General features: G+C 44.0%; 1 protein-coding gene across 1 annotated transcript; it reads right to left on the bottom strand.

The window, feature by feature from the left end:
- Window positions 1-1,829: 1,829 nt before the first annotated feature.
- On the bottom strand, window positions 1,830-12,840 carry LOC134455300 (transmembrane protein 236-like). Its single transcript, XM_063206321.1, has 6 exons — window positions 12,557-12,840; window positions 11,874-11,946; window positions 7,898-8,021; window positions 5,121-5,376; window positions 2,811-3,075; window positions 1,830-2,012 (listed from the first exon to the last, which is right to left on the bottom strand). Exons 1-6 carry the CDS (start codon window positions 12,838-12,840, stop codon window positions 1,830-1,832), a joined length of 1,185 nt encoding a protein of 394 aa, XP_063062391.1.
- Between the last annotated feature and the right edge of the window lie 4,786 nt (window positions 12,841-17,626).

Below are 17,626 nucleotides of genomic sequence, written 5' to 3' on the forward strand. Positions count from 1 at the left end.
CCGAAAATGCACAAATAGGCCTATTAAAAAAATGTACGTGGGGGTTGCGCCCTGTATGGTCCTTGCAATATCCCTATGGAACATACATAAGCCATGTGCTTGTAATTAGACTTTATCCAGGATGACTGACCGACTCTATAGCCTACATGTCCACTCTGCGGTCTCGTTGCATTCCTTTGCGCGAGACCAGACCGCCTATGCGTGCGGGAGGCACTTCGAGAGGTAGCCTACGCGGGTCTTTATTTCGATTCTCTCTTCCTCGGCAAATGTTCCAAATTGTCACTTCAACCAGTCCATAAAACACTCCGCAATATAAGCAAACCAAAAGTATCAGTCAATCAGCAGTTGGCCTAGATGGCTGTGAGCTGTAGTCTAGTCTGTGCATAATCTGCTGCTGTAGCCCATAGATTCAACTTTACCACGGAGACAAGTAGCCTATTGCATATTGTGTGATTGAAAGTGGGATGAAATTATCATAAAACATCATAATTATGCTTAACAATACAGAGTGGGTTTAAAGGGATCTAAGAGCCCGTTTTTGTGAAACTACGCTATTATTTCATTTGCAATGGGATGCGAAGTGACCTTTTTAATGTAGTCTAGTAAAATAAATTAATAATTAAATAGGTAGGAAACGCAGGGCGAGGTGTTACGTCCACAGCTGGGAAACAGTGCGATATAATTTAGCAGCCAGTTAAATAAGGCAACACATAAATCAAACGCCGGGTGTCCTAGGGCCCTGGCATAATTACATGAAGGAAAAATGTCAGAAAATGCCTTCCTCTGAAAATTTGAGCGAGCGAGGAGCGATTAGAAAATTAAGGGGAGCGCAGAGCGTTTTATGAGCGGAGCGTCCTGGCGCAACTTTGAGCGGCAGAGCGAATGAGCGAACATCCTCCTGAGCGGGGAGCGGGAGTTGAGCCACGCTCAGCTCCATTCACATGCTCTGGCTCCAACCAAAGCCTGTAGTCTTGTTTACAAAATTTTAGAGCTCCCTCGGTTAGCTTAACCAAACAGGTTTGGGAGTGTGGGTAGCTGCCTAATCACAGAACTTTTGACGTTTTGGAGGACGTAACAGGAAGTTGAATTGTTCTTTTTTTCCTGCTAAAATTTAGAATTGCTTGCATTTAGCAGTTTTCAACTTCGCGTGTTCTGATAATTCATGTACAACTTCCGAAAGTCCAGAATCTAGGCTTTATGTACAGTACGTCAACAGGAGAACTTGAGATGGCAGTTTCAAAGTTGTGCGCCTCCAATGGACGTACAGTAAGAAGTGACATCACTAAAATCTAGTTGGAACGCCACTCCTGCCTCCATCGCAAAAAAGTCTATGGATTTAAACATGGAACTTTTGGGGTTTTGGATTCTGTCCATCTGAGTAGGGCGATGAGAAAATCACAACTCTGGGCATTATTTTACCGTAGTCAAATTTGTCATCTCATTCCAACTGATTGTTACATATGTTCATTGATGCCTGCTAAAGAGCGCACTTTGATTTTTGCTAGCATTTTGAAGTTTAAGTAAGCATACTCCATGATAGCGAGAAGGTTACACACACACACACACACACACACACACACACACACACACACACACACACACACACACACGCACACACACAGTAGTCCTCTGATTACAACATGCACGGTAAGTTGAAAATGGCCATCTTGGTCATCGTTGTTTTACTCATCGGGGCTGTGGGTTCTCCAATGACATTGTTATTTTAGTCATCAAGGCAGTGGCTTCTCCTATCAGAACATGCTCTTTTTGTTGAAAGCCATCATCCTGTCATGAAGTTGTTTTTGTCATCAAGGCGGCGGCGTCTCCAATCAGAACATGCGCTGTGTGTTGAAGATGGTCATCTTGGTCATGAAGTTGAAATAAGCGTAAGCCATGACGGCGAGCAGGTTCTTGATGAGAAAGAGGAGAGGGAGCACGCGGCCGAAACAACCCAGCAGCGCTCCCCTCAGGATGAGGAAGGGAAGATCTTGAAGCAGCACGCCCAGCGGAGCCTAGACACACACAGAACACACACACACACACAAACACACACACACACACACACACAGTTGATGAGTCTGAGACATGGCAGGAATGCAGTTAAACAGCGAGACACCCATTCACACATTCAACCCCCAGACACACCCCCCCCCGCGCACACACACACACACACACACACACAAATATGCCTGCAGTTCACCTAGAGGGTGCTGTCGAGAGAGCGCAGTCAATTCATCCCGAATGGAGTCTGCACTCACGGCCCCTAGAGTGCAGTACCAATTTCAACTAGCTCTTGGAATACTGACTAGCGCTTGGACTTCGGAATGTAGGGGACCTATGGATGCGAGGTATGTGGCAAAAGTTAGCGCTCAGCATCACGTGTTAACACAACGTGAGCCATTTTTCACCGGATTTCTCCTTTAAATAGTGTTAATTGAAGCTCAACTTCTCTTTTGACACCTTTGGTGCACTCGCCAGTCTTGACGCCACAAAGGCTCTTCCATACAAAATCAATTACAGTGTTATTAAACTTACAATGCATTACAGTACATTACAGTACACCAGCGACTTACAATAATTTTCCAGGGATACAATTATTTTACAATTAGTTTACAGTCCCTGGAGCAATGTGGGGTTAGGTGCCTTGTTAGAAGATCTGGAAGCGGCTGAATTAAGTGTTTAAGTCACATTCCGCTTTTTTTCAGTAGACACACACACACACACACACACACACACACACACACACACTCACAAACACACACACACACGCAAACACACAGACTGTAATTAATACTGTTTATCATCCGTACCTGTAGAGGGCAGCAGGGCGTGAGCACAAGCCTGAGACAGCTGAGAAATCCGCAGATGAAGAGAGGAAAGACCCACCGGGAGAAGAAGATGGCGGCCACCCCTCCCGCCCTCAGCAGCTCCGCCGTGTCCAGCCAGTACAGGAAGGCGTGGCCAAACTCGTCGGCACGCACGTCACTGGCCAATAGCAGCCGCAGGGGACCCGAGTATGGCGGCGGGAACTGCGTCGCCGTGGCGATGGAGGAGGCGGGGCTGGGCTGCTGCCGGCTGGCCAATGATTTGGAAGTCGGGAATTCGGCCCGTGGGCAAAGGGCCAGTCATGTACGCAAAAATGTACGCACACACACACACACACACACACACACACACACACACACACACACACACACACACACACACACACAGAAATGGGACGTCAGTATTGTCTCTAGGGTTAATAATGAAGTAAAAAAAACAAAAAACTAATATGATGCCACATGTGCTAATACCCAAAAGCAAAGTAGCTTCTTGTATAAAGAGTCAAGACAATATGAGCATAACAATTGTAGCCTACTTCCCATTAGTTCATCTACTCTCTAAGTGTTGAATAAACACTGTAGTTTTTTTACTGTGTTGTAAATATTTCATTTAAATGTGTGAATTGAAGTGAGCTACTTTCAATCTGTGTATAGTATAAACTGAACATGTGTATAGGGAATAGGGGTGTAAATAATAATCGAAACGTATCGATGCATCGACCCTACAGCCGCCGATTTAATCAAATCGTATGGTATTGTGGGGCATTCTTAAGTATCGAAAGTAAACGAATCGCTGGCCCCTGTCCAATACCCTAGCTTCATAACATAATAGAGGTGGAAAAGTAATTGAAAAAAATGTAATCGAATTGAATCGTATTGTATCGTGGGGAAATATTCTTAAGAATCGAAAATAATAGAATCCCTGCTTTAAGAAATCGATACCTTATCGTATCATCATGGAGGCTGTGATTTACACCCCTAATAGGGAAGCCATTCTACTCTATTCTATTATATACTGAAAGGTCAAGGTTAATGAGAAAGTCAAAGAAAGCAACTGACAGATGCCACATATTGTATGTGCTAATTCCGTAGCCTCGCGGGCATTTTACTATTTGCTGAAAATACTCAACTACATCATAACATAATTGCAATGACATTACAGAGAGACATAAAGGGTAAGTGCAATATTTTGAACATTAATTTTCTGGGTTGTCTGCAATGTTTTTGAGTCCCCCTCACTGTTTTTTGTTGCTTGCTGCTGTCTCTGCTAATTGGCTAAAATAGATGTTGCGTCAATTGGCTTTACAATGGCTGTCTATAGGCATGTCCAAATATGTTCTTAATAAACACCTTAAACATTTGTTTTCAAAAGTATGCATCTCACAAAGTGGTTATGGTGTTCACTGGCATTCCCTAACAAGTTTGAAAGTCAAATATGGCTTCTGTCTTTTTTTTAGGGGTGGGCATAGATTTTTTTTTTAATCTAGATTAATCTCACTGTAATTATGAAATTAATCTAGATTAATCTAGATAAATCTATATCAAAATGGCTCATTCAGAATAGGCACGCTAGCGAAATAATGATGAAAAAAAACCTGACATGACATGGTTTGGGGATGCATGGATGCTGTCAACATTGGTAATCTGAAATACACCTAAAAGAAACATGCATATCAACATGCACTGTGACTACTGAAGCAGATCATGATATTCTCCATAGGATTGCATTCAAATCTCACACCAATCTATTTAAGCCAGATGCAGACTCAAAATGTAAAAGTTCAATGCAAAGAAAGGTTGAAACGCACACTGATGACCTCCCTTTTCATCCCTTTTCATTTCGTTTCATTTCGAGACGATTCGAGCCAACACAGCCCCTTCTCTACCGGATTTTAATCTGGGGTGTACTCACTTTTGTGAGTACATGTTCAAACATTAATGGCTGTATTTCGTTTTTTTCTGAGTGAACAAGAAATTTAAGCGGTTAAATATGTTGTTAAAAGGTCACTAATCATTGTGTCAAAGTGAAATTTCTGTAATGATTTCCTATGAAAAGATATACTCACAAATCTGCAAAAACTGTGAGGGGTGTACTCACTTTCGTGATATACTGTAGATGGCCACTCTAAAGCCGGCTGAGACAAAATCCAAATGAGCCAAATAACAAAGACGTTGATGTTGAAAATAGTGCACATGCCCTTTAAGTAACAAATTAAGACATAGCCAATATCATTTTCGTGACAGTAAAGTTATGACATAGGCTCTGCGCTAAGGGGTTGAGTCGTATGGACGTACAGGTCATGTCTGTACTGACTCCGTCCATCCATGCCGCGTGCCCTCGGGTCTTGGGCGGGACCCACCGGCAGGCCAGCTGTCGCGCCATTGGTGGCTCCGGGTCGCAAGGCCCGCCCTGCTGCCTGATCGGCAGCCGAGGGAGCCAATGGGTGCGTGGTGCCGGTGGCAGGGCCGGTTGCCGTAGCGATGACAGGCGTGACTACGGCCTCCAGGTGGCTGAGAGTCGGGATGTCAGAGTCTCGATCCAACTCATTCGCTACACACGCGCATACGCTCATACACATGCATGGACACACACACACACACACAAACGCATGCATGCAAACACACATATACACACATACACACGCACACACAAGCATGTATGCAAACACACACACATACACACACATGTACACACACATATGCATAGACAGACAGACAGACACACACACACACATACACGCACACATGCACACAGACAAGAAGACATACAGAAGTCAGTAGTCATCAGTATTGCTACTAGGATTAATGATAAGGTCAATGTACAGAGCAGTCAACTAAAAGATGACACATTTGTGCTAAAGCCCAAAGTACCTCTTGTTGGAAAGGGAAAGAAGGACCATGACAACATCTGAATACTTACCTTTAGCTAATACACACGTCATAGCTAATACATACGGTAGCAAAATCTATAATCCAAAATTAACTTTGGTGTTAGCTTTGGGTAAGAGTTCTCTAAAGCAAGATTTTTGATTGTAGGGAAGACCAGGGTGGATTGTCACTTTTAAAATATTTTTTACTTAAATCTAATCACGCAGTCTGCCCCCCTCGGATCTCGAACTCGCCACCTTCTAGTCAATGCATCGGTTCGGGTAGGGGGGGCACAGCATGATGACTCATGAACGGTGTGACGTTTTTCATGTGCGTTACGCCCTTTTTTGGGGGGAAACATTGGGGGGGAAGCCAATGCAAGTCAGTTGGTGGTGTTGGGAAAGAATAAACGAAAGACAAGGACCTGTAGACTAGCGATGTTCACGCTCAATGTGCCGAAAATGTGTTGTGTTGCCGGCTGTTCAAATAATATAGTCAAACAGCCATGGCTGAAGCATGGTCTGTGTTCATTTAGATTTAGGCTAGCCGATGTAGCATGTAAGTTAATACATTCGGTTTTATTTCCCCCATAAAGGGGCGTAACGCACATTTACGAGCAAAGTACCCGGATGGCTGTTCATGCGTAGCCTATACCGCTGAGCTAAAGGGCCAGTCCAATAGCTCAGTGCTACAATACTGTAGAGGCTTCAGGAGGGAGGTTTACTAACGTTCCACGGAACACTCTGCTAGTTGGCCTCCGTTACACAGCAACACAAAATCACCACAGTCGCAGGAAAACTCTTTTTCTGCTACGTTGTAGAGCACGAGTTAACATGCAAAAATCATTGTACAAACACTGTCACAAATCTCATTAAAACCATTGCTTTCAAAAGATATGGGTTGAAAAAGGCACTTGATTTGTTGTCACACCCTATGGGGTTGGTTACTTGCTCAAAGTTATTCTAATGCAAAAATATACAAAAATAATTTTCATTTCCATGTGAAAAAGTTGTCTCCCCTCAAGGTTAAAATATTTTTTACCTCAACTATCAACGTAGGTGTCTACTATGACACTAATTAAGAACATTTCTATGTCAAAGATTTTGATCAGCAAGCTTTAAAGGCTGAGATGTGACAACTGTGACAACCAAACTGTGAAAGTAGTACTGTAGGTTGCGCATCCAAACGTCTGACCTCGGAGCAGGACCAACAAATAACCAGATGAAAAGAGGGAAAATTACGCTTCAAACAGGATTTCTTTTCTACCACTTATTTTTCATTTTGCCGTGACGTCTCGAAACATTGTTTTGGAAAATAAGTGGGACAAGGGTTTCGGCCCGAAACGTCTCGGAAAAAAAATAAAAAATAAGTGGGAGCAAAGAAATCCTGGTTGAAGCGGACTTTTCTCTCCTTTTAACCAAAAACTGAAAACCAACACATGTGAAAAGCAACCCCATTCACCCCTACATGTTCCAATATTAGCTTTGGGTTAGTTCTCTCAAGCAAGAGATAGTGTCGCAAAAGATGTTTCCAAAGAACTGCAGCTCTGAAGATGTTTCCAAATAACTGCAGCTCTGTTCCAATATTAGCTTTGGGTTAGTTCTCTCAAGCAAGAGATAGTGTCGCAAAAGATGTTTCCAAAGAACTGCAGCTCTGAAGAGGAAATAACAGAAACAATAGACGCTAAATGGCGCTTATAGACGCTAAATGATGCTAATAACCAGACCTGTTATATCACATTAACTGGAACAAGGTACTGACACATCTCTTTTTTTTTACTATTTCGTTGGACACAAAGGCCCATCAAGCTGAATCAGCCACACACACACACACACACACACACGCGCGCGCGCGTGGACACATCCTGCGGCTCTTCCTAACAGGAAGACAAGTGAAGAGTTGATGTCTCAGCGCTGAGCCTAAGGGCATTTCAGATGTTGCTCTTACAAAAGGGACACAAACACACACACACACACACACACACACACACACACACACACACACACACACACACACACGTGCATGTGTGTTTATGAATGTATGTGTGTGTATGCCAGTCCACAGTGCTGGTGTCATGGCATGGTGTGTATCATGGTATGACATGTTGTGTGTGTGTGTGTGTGTGGTGTGCACGCGCCTGCATGTTTGCGTGCATCTGTGTGTGTGAGTCACTGAAGTGTGTGTGTGTGTGTGTTTGTGTTTACCTTGGCCTGTGAGGCGACAGTGGCGAAGTCTCTCCACGATGTCGATGCAGATCAGAGAAAAGAGGACCAGTGAGACAGGCAGCTCGTCAAAACAGTCATAACGCATACTGTTAACCACCTGCACCTACACACACACACATTCACACACACACACACACACACACACACACACACACACACACACACACACATGGGCAGCTCGTTGAAACAGTCATAAAACATTGTTAATCACCTGAACCTATGTCAACAGACACACACAAACACAAACACACACACAGAGGCAGCTCGTCGAAACAGTCGTAATGCATACTGTACCATCTGCCCCTACACACACACACACACACTTGGATATCTTATTGAAACAGTTGTAACGCACTGTTATGCTGCGTGTATACCAAGCAAGACCTACACGACCCAGGTAGCTGAGATCGTTGAAGAAGTTTCGTCATGAATTTGCTTTATTCGCTCTCGACGTGACATTGACATGTTTGATTTAGCTAATCACATAACTGCTCTGGCTTGACAGCCTGGGACATTCAGAGAACTGAACATTTCAATTGGTTTTCGCCGAACCGTGTCATACCTCATTGTCATAATATTAGCTTCAGTTTAATGGTTGAAATTCGCTCCCTGGTCGCTCAGTTCGCTGAGCTCCTTGCGAATTCGCTCTGGGTGCCCTCCGTAGAGAAATAAGGATTTCTGGCTCTCAGTTAGCGTAGGCCGCTCTTGATGCGCGCGTGCGCGTGTGTGTGTGGGGGGGGGGGGATGATTCAGCTGACTGCTTGGCATCTCCCAGAGAATAATGGCTTTTTCCTAAAAATTGCTGAAATCAGGGAAGGCTCAGGAAACACACACACACACACACACACACACACACACACACACACACAAGGAGTTTCTTTGAAATAACGACTTCTGCTCACTAAGCTGGAATGCCAGCCAGGAACTGGGATAGCATTCTCCCCAACTGACCTTTCACTCTCACACACACAAATACACACGCACACGCACGCACACACACACACACACACACACATAGACTTCTATCCCAAAGTGGTACTTCCGTTGACCCCCATTAAACAATGATACACTGGGATGTGCCACACCAGAAGACATGCAGGGGACGCATGCAAGTGAAATTAGCAAAGTGAAGCCATTCATTCCTATGAGTCGAGTAAAATTGGGCAACATAAATGTTTCAATGGATTTAATTCACCACTACAACCTGTTGACCGTTGAGCCTTCCGAATGGAAACACTGAATTTGACCTGGCTTTGCCTCTCTTATTTCACCTTCATGTGTACCTGGCGACATGTTGAACAAAGCCAAACCAAACCTGACCCTGACATTACTGGAACCTCAACCCTAACTAAACTTCAGAGTAGAGTAGAGTTGAGTACTTTAATTAATCCTGAAGGAAATTAAGGTGTCTGTCTGTTTACAGTTTACAAAAGTTACTGCAAATTCTGACATTGCACCTCAGAAGTGATCAGAAGAGTCACCTTTCGCCTATTGATGACTCATATCTGCAGACTCATTAAAGTAATTGATTATTAACTTGCTAATCCTACTCTGTGTCCCTTTTATCCAAACTGGCTCCAATTATTTAGGTACAGAATATTGGATACAGTCCCTGGGTGAGAGGGTTTAAATGCCTTACACAGGGACACTGTCATAAATGTGGGAGGGCAACTTTCGTTACAAGGTGGGCCAACATTTTTTATTACCACTATCGTAGGGCCAGATGACCAGGCACCTGAGAGAATCTACAAAAGGATAATTGACTTTTTCTATATTTATACCTGAATGCTTATATAATTGATTTAGAAGGGGTTAAAAACTGGCCTTTTCTTATTAAAAGAAATGCTAATCTAAGGGCCACACTGAGTGAGAAGGTGCTGCATGTGCCCCCCGGGCCTCCCGTTGCCCATCCCTGCTGTAGGGTGTACGAGACTAGCCTGATTATCATCGACGTTCAAATCTCTTTGAGACTTGGTCTCACCAAGAGCATAACAATTAACATCTCCCAAATGGCATGGTTGACCTGCCTCCCTTGGTTTGCTAATGGTTGTTTGCTTCCCGACAAAGTGAAAGGAGTTCCCGTATTTTCGGGAACTCAGAAAGTACTTGCATTGCTCTTAACCTGACTAGTTGCAACATCGAAGGTGTTGCGTCACTAGGAGGGCGCGACCTAGCTAGCACGAGACCTCATACACTTCTACATCTACCACATCTACTTGTGCAGGAAAGAAAGAAAAACCATGCCACATTTTTGCTCCAGCCAATTCAATGGTAGCCTCGCGCACCATCCTACATACTTTCGCCAAGAGACTTGGAGCGATGTTGAGCGCCAAAATTTGGCCGGTGTTCTGACAAACAGTCCTACGTTGTAATTTTATCCTACGGTAGGATGTTCTGTCAGACATGTCTGTTAAACGGTCCTACATCGCCAAAGATAGACGTCGGGCATGTTTGTTCAACAACTTCATGATTTTTCAATTTCCTTCCCGCTTCCTGCAATCGCGTCAGATCAAACAACCTCCAGACCATGAATACAAAATGAAATGGTAGTATTATGGGATGGTCAGGACCATGCTAATTCAATGGACCAGCCAATCCTAATTCCCACATCCCTTACCTCAGGTCGATGACCTTCATAGTGTAATAACTTGTGTTGAGACCACAGGCAGAAGGGAAACCTAAGCAGGACTTTTACTCTGTCAGTCCTTTCTTTCCAGCTCTGTGCGGGATCTGAACTTGCAACCCTCTGATGTCAAGACCTAACCAATGTTACAATAGGAGCTGTCTCCATCTGGTGGACACACAGAGGCACACCTCAGGGGGTGTGGCTTCCTCCCAGCTCCAGAGAGAGAGAGAGAGAGAGAGAGATAGAGTGTGTGTGGATGTGTGCGTGCATGCATGCAGGTGCGTGTGTGTCTGTGTCTGTGTGTGTGTGTATGTGTTTGTGTGTGCACTTACGTGCAGTCAATTGCAAAGGAATTTTAAGGGGTAGGGGCTGAAGAAAGGCCACCGCCCGCCCAAAAAAACCTTCAGGCTACATGACACACAAGGTCATGACAGCCTACTATACACATAACCAAAATTGTGATAATATGTATACATTTTAACCATTTGGAACGAAAAAACGTAATGTGATGCATTACTGTTAATTTATTATGTTTGCAAAAATGAAATATTACAGCAAAGTAATTTAGTAATTTAGTATAGTAATTTAAGCAGCTCAGTGTTTGCCTACAACTAAATTAGCAACTACTGTAGGAATGCACTACAGGGCCGGTGCTAGCCTGGGTACCCTAAGCACAAGGGCTCTGTGCTGACAGCTCAGTCGTCAGTTACTTCCTTGCTAAAATCTAGCCACTGAGATGTTGAAATACTGCCATACTGCCTTACAAATGCAAAGTGCAGTAACTACATATTTTGTTAAAATTGAGTTTAGACTGAAAATGGTCTTCATTAGTCATTCTCCATCTTGTGACCTATTGACCTTATGAGCATTGTGATCCAAATCCATACCGTTAGAAATTTGCAGTAACTACAATATCCAACCTAATACCAAGGTTGTGAAGGCATTTTTCTCATTTTCAATGTTGGCATATACTGACATCTTGCCTTTGTATGGCAGTATAGATAACTCGCAGGAATTCACACTTAACCACATTATATTACTGTAATCATGCAATGAAAGATGGTAAAACCTTATCCCTTTAGCTACTCAAAGCCATCTAAGCCTAGGGTTGCCAACAGTCCCCTGAAATACGGCATCATCCCGTATTTAGAGATAAAAGTACAGGTTCCGTATTGAGTAAAAAGAGGCAGGGGCTCAAGTCCCCCTGAGGCCTTGTGTGTGTGCGTATGTGCGTGTGTGTGTCTGTGTCTGTGTCTGTGTCTGTGTCTGTGTGCGCGCGCATGTGTACTCTGTGTGTGTGCGCGTGTGTGTGTGCGTGTGTGTGTATACCTCGGCGCTGGCAATAAGGATGGCAAAGCAGGGCAGAGTGCAGAGGATGACGTACGCCAGAGCCACGGGACGCCTAGAGAGAGACACACAGTAGACAAGTTAGAGAGAGAGGGAGAGAGAGAGAGAGAGAGAAAGAGAAGACAAGATAGGTAGACAGAGAGAGAGAGACAGACAGACAGACAGACAGAGAAGACAAGTTAGGTAGAGAGAGAGGGAGAGAGACACACACACAGGGGACAAGTTTGAGAGAGAGAGAGAGAGAGAGAGATGGAGACAGAGAAGACAAGTTAGGTAGAGAGAGAGAGATACATACAGAAGACAAGTTATAGAGATAGAGCTAGAGAGAAGAAAAGTTAGAGAGTGAGAGACAGAAGACAGGTTAGAGAGAGACAGACACAGAAGGCAGGTTACAGAGAGAGAGAGAAAGGGAAAGACTGAGAGCCACCTGCTGCCTGATAGAAGCATAGACATGAGAGAGAAATGGATAGTGAGATGAGAGGGAGAGAGAGAGACGGTTAGAAAGAGAGATGGAGAGAGAGGGAGACAAAGAGAGATGGGTGAGTAGACGCTCTGTCTATCTCTATCCTCTGTTTTTCTTCTTGTCTTTCTTTCTCTCTCTCTTTCTCTCACTCTCTATCGCTCCTTTCTCCTGCTGCCCCCCCCCCTCACCTTCTCAATCTCACCATTTCCTGCGAGGATGTAGACTCCGCCTCTTCAGGAAGTCCATGTATTTGAGTGGAAGCCAGAGCAGCAACGCGATGGAGGTCACGTAGGCCACGCCCGCCGCCACGATCAGCCAATACGAAGTGGAGGCATCCGAGGGGGCGTGGCCCGGCGTGTGGTTCTGCTGCTTGGCGCGCGCCACCACGGCAGCGAAGCGCTCTAGCACCACCAGCAGCGGAGTGGCCAAACAGAGGAACTGCAGCAGCTCACAGACCAGAAGCTTCACTGGGGGGCGAGGAGCCATCACTCACTCAGGAGGAAGAGAGGAGAGGAGATGAGAGGAGAGGAGAGGAGAGAGGAGGGGAAAGGAGCGGAGAAGAGAGAGGAGAGGAGCAGAGGGGAGAGGGGAGGAGAGAAGAAGAGAGGCTGAGAGAGAAGAAGAGGGGAGGGGAGGGAAGAGGAGAGGAAGTGGGGTGAGGAGTTCAGAGGAGGAGAGAGAAGAGGGGAGGGGATGAGAGTAAAAGAGGAGAGGAGGGGAGGGTAGGGGAGGGGAGAGGAGATGAGTGAAGAGAGGAGAGGAGTAGGCGGAGAGGAGAGGAGGAGGATAGGAGAGGAAAGGAGAAAGGAGGGGAGGCGGAAAGACGAGAGGAGGGGAGGGGAGAAGAAAGGTGAAGAGGGGAAGAGAGGAGAGGCAGGGAGGGGAGAGGAGAGGAGGGGGAGAAGAATAGAGGAGGGGAGAAGAGGAGGATAGGCGGAATTCGGAAAGAGGAGTCACAGAGAAAAGATGAGGGGAAAAGAAAGGGTGCAGGATAAGGAGGAGAGGCGAGGAGGAGGCCACAAGATGAAGAAGAGGGGGAGGAAGAGAAGAAGAGGAGTCGGAAGAGAGGAGGCCACAGGAGAATGCGGAAGAGGAGGAGAGGAGGAGGAGTGCGAGAGAGAGGGAACACGGCCATTGGCAGCTCTTCGCTTTGTTTTTCTCTGGACCAGTATGTTCCACACACACACACACACACACACACACACACACACACACACACACACACACACACACACACACACACACACACACACACACACACACAGCTAGCACGTTCCACTCGCTGTGTGACAACGGAATGCTTACACTGCACTCACCATTGTAGTGCTCGCTCTCCCTCTCTCTCTCTCTGTCTCTCTCTCTCTGTGTCTCTCTCTCTGTGTCTCTCTCTCTGTGTCTCTCTCTCACTCTCTCTTATTTAAACACACGCACTACACATAGATACACACCCAAACACACATATGACCGCTGTGCTACACACCCAAACACACACACAAGCATCCATGCGTATCCACGTGTACACACATACACACACACACACACACACACACACACACACACACACACACACACACACACACACACACACACACACACACACACACACACACAGCACAAACACAAAACCTACGAAAGTGATCACCCTCACATAAAAACAAATCTAATACTGTATAAAAAACATGATTAAAACAAAATGCAATCCTCCTGAACACATGCTAAACGTGCACACATACAGTACCTGGGTAGCATTTTTTTCTGGGGAAGGGGGTTATTTTTTTACACTTTTTTACACTGTCTTAGCGCAGATTGTCTTAGCGCCTCCGTGGGTAGCATTTCTGGTCAGGGCCGGATTAATGCACAGGCTAGATATGGCTGCTACCTAGGGGCCCCCACCTGCCAGCCTCCCCCCCAATATGCCAAAAACTGAAGAAATAACCCCCAATAATTTATCCGATATGATATTGAAAAATGAATCTGAAAATAATGAAATAAAATGTTAAGAACAACAGCATAGCGCAACAAACGATAAAAAGGTTAAGATTGAGTTAGAAGAAAAACGGAAAAAAATAGATAAATTCCGCATGATGGAAATTGAGAAACTAATGAAATTTACACAACAGGAACGGTATGATGGTGGACCAAAGGCGTTAAAGATACTGGCGTATAAATTAAAGAAACAGCAAGAGAAGACACATATAACACAACTAAACACCCGTCAGAATAAAGTTATAATGGATAAAGATGAAATTGCAGAAGAATTTGCTAAATATTATGAAGATCTCTATAAAACAGAATTGAAAGATGATAAAGAACTAATTCAGAATTATCTTAAAAAACTTGAAATACCAAAAGCAACACAAGACGATAATATTGGATTAACAAAGCCTATTACACTTGAAGAAGTAAATGAGGAAATACAAGGTCTACAACAGTGGTCTCCAATTAACTTTTCCCAAGGGCCAAATAATGTAGAGCAAGAGAGGCCGCGGGCCAGACCCCCCCCCCCCAAAAAAAAAAATAAAAATAATAATCATAATAAAAATAAAAATAAATAATAGAAACACTGTTGACATATTAAAATATTAGTATTAGCTGTTGCAATATAGTGCCAGTGCCAGGGAGGAATGTAAATAAAGACCAACTGTGGACAGGTTAACGAGAAAGAGAGAGAGAGAGAGAGAGAGAGAGAGAGAGAGAGAGAGAGCACGTTCAACTGCTGAATGCATGTTCAGCTGCTGAACGTGCTCTCCAGCAGAGCCACTTCAGTCACGGAGGGAGGGAGGGGGAGAGAGATTTAGGCTACATGACAAGACCTAAAACAAATATAGGTCAATGTGCGCTAAAATCCCAATTCGATCGAGGAACAAAAGTCATTTCCATAGCGATTAAATCTCATTGAACTCGTGCGCTGCATCTCACCTCTGCCTGAACAGAAAAGACGCAAGCCCATGCCACAAGTGGCACCCAGGCAGATGAAATAGTTAGTTTCCCGGAATGCTCGTCTATATATTTCTTTATTGCAGTCGTTTTCGAAAATCATATTAGTTTTCCTCCAACGCATCCCCGATGTATCATGCATTCTCTGCTCAACTGATCTCGCATAACGCGCCCCTACCAAACTACGGGGGAAAAATATCCTCCACATTTAGAATAGGCTACTACAGTACGCCAGCTAAAATGCAAAGAGGGTGATATCACAAATACACAAAAATAGTGCAGGGGAGGAGAATCGTCCACATTTAACAGAGGACAGAGTGCTCTAACTGCATAACTGAGCGCTCAAGACTCTTCTGGTTGAACAGAGGGAAACACGCACCGTCGGGGCTGTCGGGGAGATGAGGTGGGCCATCAGGAATATTAAACCTTATTCTGCCTAACTACTAGCCTACGTATGTTTCCTGGACATTTCTGAAATTCGGGTTAGTGGTAGGGTGGAGCAAGGTAGCCTACTGTTCTCAGATGCTCCCGTGGCGCCTTCAGCTAAATTAGGAATGCGATACAGTTATACACGTGCGATACAGAAATACAGATACGGTCAGCCAGACCTTGAATATTACGAGTGTAAGACAAAGCAAAACTGATATAACAAAGACATACAATAGAAGCAAAGGAGAATCGTTTACATCTGCAAACAGAAGAGAGTTGAGAAAACTCTGACGACTTGCCTTAAATAACTGTGCGCTTCGCGCCTCATGACTCTCCAGGTTTAATAGAAAGGGCGCGGCTCACCGCGGCGCGCAGGCTGCACCCAGCAACGTTGACCTTCAGGAATACTCTGCTAATCTTCTACCTGGCTCTATATTTCCAAGACATTTTAAAGGAACTTGTTTCGTTTTTGTCCTCCCTTCTTTTGGTAACGACTGTTCTCTGGAGCTTGAATTGCGTTAACGTCTCTACATGTAGGCTACTACCTTGCATAAATGATACTTCCAAAATACGGGATAATTGTCATCCAAACTTCACATAAATGTGAGTAAACAAAAGACAAAATGTATCTGGCCTGCTAAATACATAAAAATAGGAAAGAAGAGAATTGTCCTCATTTTCAACCAGAAGAGAGGAGAGTGTTTCGATACCGCACAATTGCGAATGGTCTGATGACCGAGGTAAACGCAATGATGAATAACGGCTTCTCTAGATGTCTAGGAGACAACAGATTGCACTTCACCATTTTCCCTCATTGTCAATGTCTGTCATGAGACTGTTATTATAAGATTTAACTGTTTGTGAATGCTTAGGAGAGATAACTGACGTTTTTGTGATCGAAAATCGCGCATGGCCACAAATAGGCGCATTTATGGTTTCATTTTTAAGGACCTCATGGCGGGCCAGAAAAGTTGGCCCGCGGGCCGTTGTTTGGAGACCAGTGGTCTACAACAAGGAAAAACACCAGGAGATGATGGTTTTCCAAATGAATTTTATAAAGCATTTAAAGATCAGCTTGGTAGCTTTTTGGTAAGAGCCTACAATCACGCATTGGGCACGGGCAGATGGGCTCCAACATGGACTTCATCTATTATCACTTTGAGACATAAAGAAGGGAAAGACACGAAAAATTGTTCATCCTACAGACCAATATCTCTATTAAATACAGATCATAAAATAATAACATCAATCCTTGCCAAAAGACTAAAATACATTATTCCTAATTTGATAAATACCGATCAATGTGGCTTCATCTCAGGACGTCTCCTGGCAGACAATATACGACGAACATTAAACATAATTGATTACTCCAAAAAAAATGACGAAAATCTGATTTTATTGACTTTGGATGCAGAAAAAGCGTTTGATTTAGTTTCATGGCCTTTCATGTTTGAAGTAATGTTAAGTTTTAGTTTTGATGAAAATTTCGGTACATGGATTAAAGCAATATATGCAAACCCGGTATCAGTTGTAAAGACAAACGGTACACTATCAAGACGGTTTTTAATTCAAAGGGGAACAAGACAAGGGGACCCCCTCTCTCCACTTCTTTTTACCTTTTACATTGAAATTCTTGCAATAGCTATTAGACAAAATAGAAATATTAAAGGGATTACAATAGGACAGGAAACACATAAGCTAGCACTATTTGCTGATGATATAATACTTTACTTGACAGCCCCAAAAGAATCACTGCACCAACTGATGGGAGAAATTGAAAATTATAGTACAATTTCAGGATATAAAATGAATAAAAGTAAATGTGAAGCCTTAACAATTGGCAGGGAAATGGACCAAGAACTAAAGCAACATTATAATATTAGATGGGACTCACAAATAATAAAGT

This window comes from Engraulis encrasicolus, chromosome 9 (genome assembly GCF_034702125.1).
Source record: "Engraulis encrasicolus isolate BLACKSEA-1 chromosome 9, IST_EnEncr_1.0, whole genome shotgun sequence".
Taxonomy (NCBI): domain Eukaryota; kingdom Metazoa; phylum Chordata; class Actinopteri; order Clupeiformes; family Engraulidae; genus Engraulis; species Engraulis encrasicolus.

Coding starts and splice junctions, on each gene's coding strand:
- LOC134455300 (XM_063206321.1), bottom strand. CDS start 12,840: ATGGCTCCTCGCCCCCCAGTGAAGCTTCTGGTCTGTGAGCTGCTGCAG. Junction 3,076..5,120: donor AGTCAGTACAGACATGACCT/GTACGTCCATAC, acceptor ATCATTGGCCAG/CCGGCAGCAGCCCAGCCCCG. Junction 2,013..2,810: donor CGCCCTGCTGCCCTCTACAG/GTACGGATGATA, acceptor GTGTGTGTCTAG/GCTCCGCTGGGCGTGCTGCT.